The 13,271-nt window shown below is 39.6% G+C and overlaps 1 protein-coding gene across 1 annotated transcript; it reads right to left on the bottom strand.

The window, feature by feature from the left end:
- Positions 1-342: 342 nt before the first annotated feature.
- On the bottom strand, positions 343-10,677 carry LOC149439344 (uncharacterized). Its single transcript, XM_089659157.1, has 3 exons — positions 10,566-10,677; positions 6,770-7,096; positions 343-723 (listed from the first exon to the last, which is right to left on the bottom strand). The coding sequence occupies exons 1-3, from the start codon at positions 10,630-10,632 to the stop codon at positions 614-616; spliced, it is 504 nt and encodes a 167-aa protein (XP_089515283.1). The 5' UTR covers positions 10,633-10,677; the 3' UTR covers positions 343-613.
- Positions 10,678-13,271: the final 2,594 nt, after the last annotated feature.

The raw sequence follows: 13,271 nt of genomic DNA, 5'->3' as shown, positions 1-13,271 counted from the left end.
TTATGGAAAGTACCCAATTGTTTTGGTTGCAAATGCACTAATACGGTAAAATCACCTCAACCAAAATTGTTCTGTATGGTTTTTTGGGGGTTTTTAAAACATTTTTCTGACATACTGTATAGTTTAACTACTTATTTGTTCGCTCTCACTTCCTCTGCACTAACATAACGTGCCTACTATGAACAGGAAGCATCACAAGAAGAATGCCTGTGGTGTGGTGGTACATTTTGTTAATTTAGTATACCTGACTGCAGTAAATTTTATCATGAAGACAGCTAACACGCTCTGTGTTAAATCTTCATTAGGAAGCAGCAGTCATAATGAAATATGAACTTAAAACAGTCACTTTAAACCAATTTTCTTTATTTAACATAAACCTCCAGACTGCAGAAGCAATCCAGACCTAGTGAGAGAGAGAAAAAGCAAGAGAGAGTGCTTTTAGCCTCGCACTATAACCACTTGCCACCCTCCTGCAAGGTATTGAGGGCGGGCGCCCGCTGGAGGCAACACGACGTTCCATTGTTCTTTATCTGAGTGCTCCTTTTTTATCTATGTATGTCCACTGCCTCTGTATGGTGGATTCTTGGAGGACGGACGGGAATGCAGGTTCTCCTCAACAAGATGTCTTTACTGCAATGCCCAGTAGGATGCTTAAGGTGATGAGGCAGATCATACGAAGGATTTCCATCACAAGATACAGAACATCCAGATTACAGCTATTATCTGCAGAAGGAGACAGAGGTCAGCCATTAGTGAGTGCTGGTATGGGGTAAAGACAACAAAGTTGTAGAGAATGTTTACTTAGTAAATTTTAATTTCCACTTAACTTAGAGAATGAAATGAAATTTATATATTGTATTATATAAGGAGTTGCATTAAAAGGTATACAAATGGTGATTCATTAATTCTTTGCCCATCGAAAATTACACAAAGAATAAGAGAAAACCGTAACAGGATGTTCAACAATTCTCTGTAGTGCAAATACCAGCAGGCAGGTAGGAGACAGGGTACAAAATCAACATAGCCTTGCAGTCCTAGGGTCGTCGGTTCAAATCCCAACCATGGCACCACCTGCCTGGAGTTTGCATGTTCTCCCTGTGTCTGCACGGGTTTCCTCCAGGTACTCCAGTTTCCTCCCACACTCCAAAAGACATGCTGGTAGGTTAATTGGATCCTTTCTAAATTGGCCCTAGTATGTGTATGTATGAATGTGAGTTAGGGACCTTAGACTGTACGCCCCTTGAGGGTTAAGGATTGATGTGACGGTACTATATGTGTAAAGTGCTGCGGAAATTGATGGCGCTATATAAGTACCTGAAATAAAGAAACAGCACAACCATTGGTATCCTTTTCCTGAATTAAGCTAGCAAATTGGAAAAAAGAAACGGTTAGATAGGGGTGAAAGGCAGGAGAGGGAAAGGGGGAAAAGGAATGTTGGGATGGAAGAAGGGGAAAGGGATCAAAGGGAATAAAATATAAACTTCAGAACAATAAAAAAAAAGGTTACCAGTCGGCCTAGACATTGAGGGTAGAAGACATTTGGGTTGATGTACTAAAGGCAAATAGGCTGTTCGCTTTTCAAGGGAAGTTGAACTTTGCAAGTGCATTTTCCCCAGAGCTTAGTGAATGTGGTAAAGCTCTTCTGACTTTCACCATTCAACCATATGGAAGCAAAAATGCTGTTTTTTCCTTTCACTTGACTAGTCAAGTCATTGACCACCTCTGGAAAACCTGGGGGATGCAATGAGTTCCATAGTGTGGTGATATTTAATTTTGCATTTAGAAGAAAGTGAATAATAAGCGCTGTTATGTTGGAGGAAAACTGATCTTTCCCTAGGTGAAGGAGGGCAAGTCCAGGAACTGGTGGGACAGGAGTTGATGCTATTTCAGATATACAGTGGGTATATCTGAAATAATCACATTTTGTTGCTTTGCAGCCTGAAATGAGGACAGCCACAGTTTTTGTTTTATCCAGCTGTATTTACTCAGTGCAACTTATAACATCCAAGTGAAAGATATAACACCAAAAGGATCACCCCCTTGTGTCAGTATTTTGTTGAACTACCTTTTGCTTTAATTCCAGCCTTTAGTCTGTTGGGATGTCTCTACTAACTTTGCACATCTAGACTTTGCAGTATTTGCCCACTCTTCTTTGCAGAACTGCTCAAGTTCAGTTAAATTTAAATGGTGACCATTTGTGGACTGCAGTCTTCAAGTCATTCCACAGATTTTCAATGGGGTTTACGTCTGGGCTCTGACTAGGCCATGCAATAACATTCACCTTTTTTTCCTCCAACCACTGTGTGCTCATTTTTGCTTTGTGCTTTGGGTCATTGTCATGTTGGAAAGTAAACCTTCTTCCCATTGACAACTTTCTGGCAGACGGCATCAGATATTCCTCAATAATTTGACGGTATTTTGCCCTGTCCATTTTACCTTCTATCCTGACAAGTGCTCCAGTCCCTGCTGCAGAGAAAACCCCCATAACAGGATATTACCACCGCCTTGCTTTACGGTAGGAATGGTGTTATTTGGATGGTGAGCTGGATTGGATTTCCACCAGACATATATTTAGTGTTGAGGCCAAATCATTCCATTTTAGTATCATCTGACCAGAACACCTTTTTCCATGTGGCCTCAGAATCTTCAAGGTGCGTTTTGGCAAAGCTCAGTGGTGACTGCATGTCGCCTTTCTTGAGGAACGGCTTTTTTCTTGCAACCCTCCAATACAAGCCACATTTGTAGAGAATTTGTGACATTGGTGTCACATGTACACAATGACCACTATTTGTCATCAATTCCTGCAACTGCTTCAGAGTTACTGTAGGCCTCATTAGCCTTTCTGACCAGTTTCCTCCTGGTTCTTTCATCCAGTTTGGAGTGATGTCCTTATCCAGGGAGGGCCTGTGTTGTACCAAAAACTTCCACTTTTTAATAATAGACTTCACTGTGCTTTTAGGTATTGATAAAGCCTTTGTTTTTTTTTATCCATTTCCTGACTTATGCCAGTCCACAACTTTATCCCGTAGACAGTGCCATGCCACCCATAAGTTGATTGCTTCATTGCACTACCTGGGACTGAAATGCTCCAGAAAAGCTCTTTACATGCTGAGCTGATCAAATTGACCACAGATGATCACAGCTGAAAGTCAAATGGCTTTGTGCGCCATTGAGAAGGTGACTAGCTACACCTAATTGATTTTACAAGTAATTTTTAGAAGGGGGTGATCCTTTTTTCAACTCAGTGCTTCTGTTTTTGAATTGTCTTTATTTTTTTCTGACATGTTGTTGTTCTACCTTTCACTTGGATGTAGTAAATACAGCTGGATAAAACAAAAGCGGTGTCTGTCTTCATTTCAGGTTGCAAAGCAACAACATGTGAATATTTTAAAGGGAGGGTGGTGATTCTTTTCTGTACCCACTGTAAGGCAGAATATTTGATTGCAATAGAAGTGAAGAGATTTACAGTCCTAAAGTACAGAAGATAGGCAACCTATAGCACCATAAAATATAGGGAGGTAATGCATATTGTTGAACTTGGACACCCTATAAAGTGTGATAAACTACATATGAGTTGCTTTTTAATGCTCCCAATGACTTGCACTGCAGGATGCTTTATTCAACAGGTGGAGCAACTTCCTCCAGGAAACTGGGTGCTCAACTCAGCTTCCTATTTTTCCAACATGGAAGATTTAAAGACGGTATAGTGACAATTCAGCAAACTGTAGAAGAAAGAAATCCTTTTCATTTAATGAAGGGATTTGGTAAGAAATTGAAAGATAAAGGTGAAATAGTCTTATAACATGTAAGATGATGTTTTCTCAGATACAGGTAAAGATCAGTGACTGCAATACCATTTTTTTAGGCAGGGGAGAGAAGGGTTTTAAGGAGTTATGGGAAACGATGTGCTGAAGTCTAGTGATACCAAGTACTTTCCAGTGCTGTAGGGATTAATCAGGGATTAAGAGTTTTAGAAGTTCTAAAGTTGGTGGAACTTTGTGGTTGAGTGTTAAAGTGGTTGTAAAGGATCAAGGTTTTTTACCTTCATGTATTCTATGCATGAAGGTAAAAAACATTCTGTGTGTAGCAGCTCCCCCCAGCCCCCTCAATACCAACCTGAGTCTCATCGCAATCCAGCAAAGTGAATGCAGCCTCCGCTTTTTCAGGTCTCTGCCTCCTCATAGGTAAGACAGCAAGTGGAAAACATAGGCTCCCGCTGCTGTCACTCACAGCCAGTCAGCTAATGAGGAGAGAGGGGGTTGGGGCCAAGCCATGGTTCTCTGTGTAAATGGACACACAGAGCAGCGGGTGCCCCCATAGCAAGCTGGTTGCTGTTGGGACACCCGACAGGAGGAACCAGGAGAGCCTGCGGGGGACCAGAGAAGAGGAGGATCCAGGCTACTCCATGCAAAACAACTGCACACAGCAGGCATGTTTGTTATTTTACTAAAAAAAAAAAAAAAAAAAAAAAGAACCTTTTAGAATCGCTTTAAGTCTGGGGAATAAAGTGGGGTATCCATTCAGATCTTATAGGCTCTGTAAATGGATAACCCCATCTTACCAGTTATAAAATGAAGCTGGGAGGGGGGGCAAAGAGAAGATTTAATAGGAGACCAGAGCTTAAGGCTCCATAGTAATGGTGGATATTTTGGACTTCCAGACCCCCTCCCCTTTCCTTGTGCATATATGTTTAATCATTGTAGATTGAGGTTTGTCACCCCATACAAATTTGTACAGTGTTTAAATCTACAGAAGGTAGAGAAATAACAGTGGGTTTTTTTTTTCTTCTGAAAAAACAGGCAAGCAAAATTAGAACTATAAATTACTACACCAAATCTGTAATAATTGGTAAGGAGGGAGTCATATTTGTATGTTGATAACTCATAAAATTGTTCAGCATGCTGGTCTTCATAAAGCTCTACTCCAGCCAAAATGTTTTATTCAGCATTTTATAAATGGTGGAAAGGCTAGAGACCCTCTGTCAGATTTTTATTACTGTCTGTACTGAGAAATGTTCCAGGACAGGAAGTGATGGGAATCCTCTCCAATGGGGATACAGACAAGATCACTTAATAAGTAAAGTGGGGAACAATTAAAAGTTAAAACCCCCTGCAATATTTTTATAGTTACCCGATCCTTCGTTCCCTGGTGAAGACATTTTTTTCTTGTCAAGGTGTAACAGGAACTGGAGTGTTGGAAAATTGTTTCAACAGAAACAATACACAGACAGAAATGTGATATCTCCTCCACTTATTCAAAACCTAAAAAAGACTGGAATTAAACTTTAAAGGACCACTGTTCATGAAAAAAAAACAGGGTTTATTTACTAAAACTGGAGAGTGCAAAATCTGATGCAACTCTGCATACAAACCAATCAGCTTCCAGATTTTACTGCCAAAGCTTAATTGAACAAGCTGAAGTTAGAAGCTGAGTGGCTACCATGCAAAGCTGCACCAGATTCTGAGTACACCAGTTTTAGTAAATCTCCCCCATTGCCCCTCTATGCGGTTAATACATTTAATTATTAAATATATGATTTTTCTAATTCCTGTATGTATTGTTTTGCCATGCAGACTGAGCTGTCTAGAAAAAGTGACATTGCTTGGGATTACCGGTAATACTGCTGGGAATATTTACAATGGTAACCGCCCCTTGAAGACGTCATTCATGACGAAACTAGTAGGGTTTGGCTTGCTGGATGCTGACGTCTGTGGAGAGGATTGAGTCACGAGCGCTGTAGTGAGTGTGCGGGGAACAGGAGACTGTTATACCATTTGCTGTTTTATGCTGTTATACTGGTGTCGGTGAAGACACCCTTTTTGTGAGTGTAAATCTTTATTAAATTGTTGGATACTTCTACAAAAAAACTGGCTGCACCATGATTTTTTCTTTCATTCCCAAACATGACCTCGGTGGAGAGATATAAAAAGAGAGAGTGATATAATGCTCCTGGAACTGTTATATTGAGTGGTGGATACCTACCTTATGGATGATTGTGTAGCTATTGATCAACACACCTGAGAAGTTGATTTATTGCATCTGCTCCCAGAGCAAAAAGCGTTTTTTGCTGATCTAGAGATTGATCAGCATGGAGCTCTGGTGAGTTACCCAACTTTACTTTGGTGGTGGATTTTGGCACAATTTCTTTGAGAGCACTTGAATTTGAAAAGGATTTGTTTGGACATTTGAAGAAATTCAAAATTGGACAATTTTTATATTCATAAATTTAATTATTTAAATTACTTATGCACTAAAAAATAGTTTTGCACATAATTTTGATATTTTTTGATATTAATTGAGAATAGATATATATATATTTTGCACTAATGTTTCTACACTAAATTAGGAATAGTTTGTGGTTTTAGTGCATTCCTTTATTTAGGTCTATGGGGTTAATACATTTAATTATTAAATATATGATTTTTTTAATTCCTGTATGTATTGTTTTGCCATGCAGACTGAGCTGTCTAGAAAAAGTGACATTGCTTGGGGTTACCGGTAACACTGCTGGGAATATTTACAATGGTAATCTTTTATTCATTACATCTTAAAAAAAAAAAAAAAAAAAAAAAAAAATATATATATATATATATATATATATATATATATATATATGAAGGTTCTTAAAAAAGTTTTCTGCACTGTTTTTTAAATGGAAACTTTTTGAAGACCCCCTCATATATATTGCTGCAATTACTCCAGCACCCCTACCAGTGTTATATAATCCATAGGATTTGGCCATTAAATCTGATCATTTGGTATAATGTACCTTCAGAACATTTAAGACCTTCAGAAACTGACGCCTGTACAACTTCAAGCATTATCTGCTGTTTTACTTTGCTATTGACAGTCTCCACTGTACAGCAGTAAATCCCAGAGTCTTCCTTTGTTAGGTTTGTAATTGTAACATCCAGGTTGTTTTTGGTGAACTCCAATCTGCCTTTGTAACGTGTATGATAAGCGAGGTTCTCATTCTTAGAAGACACAGCCCATATCGCAAAGAAAGTACTGAGTTCCGGCTTTCCACAGCTTAACGTCACAGACCGCCCAATTTCACCTTTAATGTTCTGGGTTTTTATCACAATGTTCTGTCCATCTGTTGCAGAAGAACAAAATTAAAAAAAATACTTTGCAAAGTGTACCTCCATAAACAAGATGTAATTTCAAACCTTCAAGTGCATATAAACCCTAAAATTTATTTTCCAGCAAGTCTGAATACAATTTTCTTAAGCTAATAATTATTTGTGAGTCTTTTGCCAAGTTTCTTATCTGTAGATTCCTGCTCCAGGCTGAATGTAATGCTCAGCCTAAAGTCTATGAACTATAGCTGGCTGGTGTTTCTTCTGCAGCCCTGTTCCCTTAAGACAAGCAGGCTTACTGATACTTGGTTGCCCCCAGGTTTTCGAACACGGTGGTAGAGTTCCTGGCCAGACCACCACAGGACTGTTTTAACCATACCATCCAAAATACTAATACAGCATATTTTTTTTATAAAGCTTACATTTTAGTATTCCTCCCACCTGTCTCAATTTTAGAGTGCCTGTCCCTCTTTTAATCACTTGCCCTCCAGAGGATTTACCCCCCTTCCTGAAAAAAAAATTAAAAATCAAATTTCGTCATAAATTTAGGCCAAAATGTATTCTGCTAAGTGTCTTTGCTAAAAGAAATCCCAATACGTGTCAGTTAGTTGGTTAATATGAACGTTATAGCGTTTACGAATGGTGGTATATATACTGGGTATTTTGGGTTTTTTTTTTACTAGTAATGGCAGTGATCAGTGACTTATAGCGGGACTGCAGCAGGCATTCTGACACTGCAGGGAACTGACTTGGTGTCACTGGCATTCCCAGTGACACCAATACAGAGATCAGTGCTAATAAAAAGCACTGACACTATACTAATGGCACTGGTCAGAAAGGGGTTAACATCTGGGGCGATCAAAGGGTTAACTGTGTGCTGTTTCACTATGGGGGCTGTGTTTGTGCTTCACTGTAAGCACAATGCTTTGTATAGCTCTGCTATGCACGTAGTGCACGTGCCCCCTACCCGGCACTGCAAAATCCCATATATACTGTATATATAAAAGTATTGAGACACACCTCCAAATCATTAGATTCAGCTGTTCCAATCCCCTCCATGGTCACAGGTGTATAAAACCAAGCCCCTAGGCATGCAGACTGCTTCTACAAACATTTGTGAAAGAATGGGTCTCTCTCAGGAGCTCAGTGAATTCAAGCGTGGTACCGTGATAGGTTGCCACCTGTGCAATAAGTCCATCCGTGACATTTCCTTGCTACTAAATATTCCACGGTCAACTGTTAGTGGTATTATAACAAAGTGAAAGCAATTGGAAACAACAGCAACTCAGCCACCAAGTGGAAGGCCACACAAAATGACAGAGCGGGGTCACTGTATGCTGAAGCGCACAGTGGGCAGAAGGCACCAACTGTCTGCAGAGTCAATAGCTAAAGACCTCCAAACTTCATTTTTCCATGGCCGAGCAGCTGCATCCAAACTTTACATCACCAAGTACAATGCAAAGCGTCAAATTCAATGGTATAAAGCACGCCACCACTGGACTCTAGAGCAGTGGATACGTGTTCTCTGGAGTGACCAATCACGCTTCTCTGTCTGTCAATCCGATGGACGTGTCTGGGTTTGGTGGTTGCCAGGAGAACAGTACTTGCCTGACTGCATTGGGCCAAGTATACAGTTCTGTGGAGAGGGGATTATGGTGTGGGGGTGTTTTTCAGGGGTTGGGCTTGGCCTCCTAGTTCCAGTGAAGGGAACTCTGAAGGCGTACGCATACCAAGACATTTTGGACAATTTCATGCTCCCAGCTATGTGGAAACAGTTTGGGGATGGCCCCTTCTTGTTCCAACACCAGTGCACAAAGCAAAGTCCATAAAGACATGGATGAACAAGTTTGGGGTGGAGGAACTTGACTGGCCTGCACAGAGTCCTGACCTCCACCCGATAGAACACCTTTGGAATGAATAAGAGAGGAGACTGCGAGTCAGGCCTTCTCGTCCAACATCAGTGTCTGACCTCACAAATGTGCTTCTGGAAGGATGGTCAGACATTCCAATAGACACCCTCCTAAACCTTGTGGACAGCCTTCCCAGAGGAGTTGAAGCTGTTATATCTGCAAAGGGTGGGCGAAATCAATATTGAACAATTCGGACTAAGACGCCATTAAAGTTTATGTGCGTGTAAAGGCAGGCGTCCCAATACTTTTGGCAATACAGTATAGTGTATATCAAATCTGTTTCTCCATAAAACTATGCTTCTCAGAACTATGTGTCTCCACCCTACATCCTTAATTCCATTTTCACTTTTTTTATTTAAAAAACATGCTGGAGGGTAAATACAAAAAATATGGATAGAAAAGCCTGAGTTTTTGTGATGTTTTGGCAGTTGCTTCAAAAGATCATCAATCAATGGGAAAATAAAAACTTGCTACATTGCTGACTGAAACACAATTCATATAATTTAATTAAAAAAAAAAACTTACTACAAATTATTCTCAATGCATATCACCTGGAAAATTCAGAAGCAATCCATTCTTAAATATGCAAAGAAAAGTCACTCAATGTGGACAAGTCTGACCTTTTTGAAGATCTATTGACAATTTTTGGGTTAAATTTGCAGGAAAATATGTCTATCATCGGACCTACAAAACATCCTTATTCTCTTCGATGTGCCCAAATGGACAGAGGTGAGATTCAGAGATGGATGGTTTGTTAATGTATTGCTGTTTGCAATTTCAAGTAAGACATACAATAAAAAAAATACAACTTTTACCCTTTGGTATTTAAAGCGGAGCTCCAGTCCCCCTAAAAATTGTTTGTTAAAAGCAGATGCACGATGACCTTACAAATAGCATTAACAATTGGAATAATTCAATTTTAAAAGCATTGTAATTACTTAGAAAATCATAAACATTTACCAGGATCTCGGAAGCAGACAAGCACCCTGATGGCTGTGGGCATCTGAAGCCCGCAGGTATTTATTTCCTGGAATCGTGCTGCTGGCTATCCCAGCATGCACCACTTGTTCTCGCGCATGCGCAGTACAGACACTGCTCGGCGCGACGTGTGCAGTACAGGTTGCCATAAAAATGGTTGAAACACCTCCCATTCACGTCATTTTCGGTTTCCAAGTCCTGCGATTATGGGAAACCAAAGGACTCCTGGGATACAGGAAACGACATCCCAGGAGACCTTGCAAATCACCTTATGACATCATTGCCTAGGCGGTCTGGACAGGAACTGCAGGCTTGCAGTGGATTAAAAGGTATGTATAATAAAAAAAAAAAAAAAAATATCCAACTTGTGCTTTATTTCACAGGGGCTACATAATAAGGTAAAGTATTAAAAATGGGTGGAACTCCGCTTTAAATCCAATTAAAAAACCAAAAAATCATTTTACTGGTACATTCATTTCTTTTGGTCTATTGTTACCTTGAAAGTCCTTGGACACTTGAAAATATACATATGTCAAACCCGAATTCACACTTTTTTAAAAAAACACTCAGTAATGAACCATCTTACATTCTTCCTTACCAGCCTGTAGGACAAGACAGAAGAAGGCGAGTAAAGAGCATTTGTAGACATGCAGAGAAATCCTCATTTTTTCAGTCAGGGCAGTGAGAATGTATTTTCATTTTTAGTCTTGTAAACTTTTTCTCTTGAAGTAAAATGGAAGATCCCCTGCTAAGGCCCTCCCTACTCTGTAAGTGACATCATGGAAACTGTGGTTTGACCACCATGTCTGGCTGGACTTCAACAATAATTACCTAAACGCTTTGTTTTTTACACCTTTACTGCAGTGGTTTAGCTTCAGTTATCATGACTAGATACCAACACTTATTTTTTTGCACATACAGACTCATATGAAAGACTTAAACATTTACTAACTACATACCTTCTGGAAGTAGAAAATCTCAAGATTTGAACCATAGCAGTCCTGATGTTTTAAATTGCAATGTAATTCTTCAAATTTCTAACAATTCTATATAAATGCAAATCATTAAAAGTATTGTTATCACACACAATGCAAATGCACTTCATTATTTCACAGTCAAAGAACAGAAATATTTCACAGGCATGCTGCACACCATCTAAGCATTTTTACTGGGCTGCAATGGAAGACTGAGAGTCTAGGAAGGTTTTATCATGATATATAAATTGCGTATGAATGCCTTCTCCATCTCAAAGAGAATCATGGCTTATCTTACTATTTATACTGTATGTTAAATGTGGCCAAAGCCTGTATGCCCCAACTATGCAAGCAACCCTTTCTGCCTTCTAAATTCAAGTGGTTTAATAATTTAAATGAGATACTTTATATGGAAAATCCTTCCTTCACCTTACCTAATTCAGAGTTTAGGACCATTTGGAGACCTTGGTGGTACTTTATGCCCACGGACCAAACCGTATGAGTTTTGTCTCAAATTTCCAGTTCTTTTATCATGATAAAATTGATACGGTGATTGAAAAGATTAGTTCAGATATGTTTGAGCTGTTTCCCCTGGCGGTATCTACTTTTTGCTTCTTGCTTGCTGTCTTCCTACTTTCTACTATTTCTTTCTTCTCTCTTTCTTTGTTTTACTTACTTGTGTTTTTTTTCCACTTGCCCTTCTACCAACCCTTTCTGAATCCTCCAGACTTACCACTACCTCCATCTTCCTTTTTTGGAAAGTTTGGCTTCCTTGTTACCTTAGATCAGCAGATTAAGAGAGTAGATGGTTAAGGAAGTGATGACAAGGTTAATTTCATACCGGGTTTATCATTTAAAGTGTTTAATTGAAAGGACTAGCAGGTTTTTCGCTCAGATTTTTTCTCGTAATGTTTGCATACTTATAATCCTATGATTGGTGTTCTCACTTTCATGGAAAATGTATATCAGTGTTTTCTTTTACCTCGAATTGACATCTTACTCGCTGTCAAGTGGTGATGTAAAGAACCGAAAAAATAAAGAATAAAATCAACAAATATAAAATAAAGTGTGCTTTTCCAGAGCCAAAAGCCAGAAAAACACAACTGATTTGTTGGAATATGAATAATATATATATACACACACACAGTGCATTCAGAAAGTATTCACAGTGCTTAACTTTTGCCACATTTTGTTATATTAAAGCCTTATTCCAAAATGGGTTAAATTCATTTTTTTTCCTCAACATTCTACAAACGATACCCCATAATAACGTGAAAGAATTATTTTGAAATCTTTGCAATTTATTGAAAATAAAAAATGAAAAAGAACCACATGTATACACAGTGTCTCACAGAAGTGAGTGCACCCCTCACATTTTTGTAAATATTTTATTCTATCTTTTCATGTGACAACACTGAAGAAATGACACTTTGCTACAATGTAAAGTAGTGAGTGTACAGCTTGTATAACAGTATACATTTTCTGTCCCCTCAAAATAACTCAACACACAGCCATTAATGTCTAAACCGCTGCCAACAAAAGTGAGTACACCCCTAAATGAAAATGTCCAAATTGGGCCCAAAGTGTCAATATTTTGTGTGGCCACCATTATTTTCCAGCACTGCCTTAACCCTCTTGGGCATGGAGTTCACCAGAGCTTCACAGGTTGCCACTGAAGTCCTCTTCCACTCCTCTATGACAACATCAGCTCGTGGATGTTAGAGACCATGCACACACTCCACCTTCTGTTTGAGGATACCCCACATATGCTCAATAGGGTTTAGGTCTGGAGACATACTTGGCCAGTCCATCACTTTTACCCTCAGCTTCTTTAGCAAGGCAGTGGTCGTCTTGGAGGTGTGTTTGGGGTCGTTATGTTGAACTACTACCCTGCGGCCCAGTCTTCGAAGGGAGGGAATAATGCTCTGCTTCAGTATGGCACAGTACATGTTGGCATACATGGTTTCCTCAATGAACTGTAGCTCCCCAGTGTCGGCAGCACTCATGTAGCCCCAGACCATGACACTCCCACCACCATGCTTGACTGTAGGCAAGACACATTTGTCTTTGTACTCCTCACATGGTTGCCGCCACACTTGCTTTACACCATCTGAACCAAATAAGTTTATATTGGTGTCATCAGACCACAGGACATGGTTCCATTAATCCATGTCCTTAGTCTGCTTGTCTTCAGCAAACTGTTTACAGGCTTTCTTGTGCAGCATCTTTAGAAGAGGCTTCCTTCTGGGACAACAGCCATGCAGACCAATTTGATTCAGTGTGCGGCGTATGGTCTGAGCACTGACAGGCTGACCCCCCCACCCCTTCAA

Source organism: Staurois parvus, unplaced genomic scaffold, assembly GCF_062004578.1.
Source record: "Staurois parvus isolate SC_StPar_1 unplaced genomic scaffold, SC_StPar_1.0 ptg001133l, whole genome shotgun sequence".
Taxonomy (NCBI): domain Eukaryota; kingdom Metazoa; phylum Chordata; class Amphibia; order Anura; family Ranidae; genus Staurois; species Staurois parvus.
The sequence above is the reverse complement of the archived record's forward strand: the minus strand, read 5'-3'. Positions and strand labels throughout refer to the sequence as shown.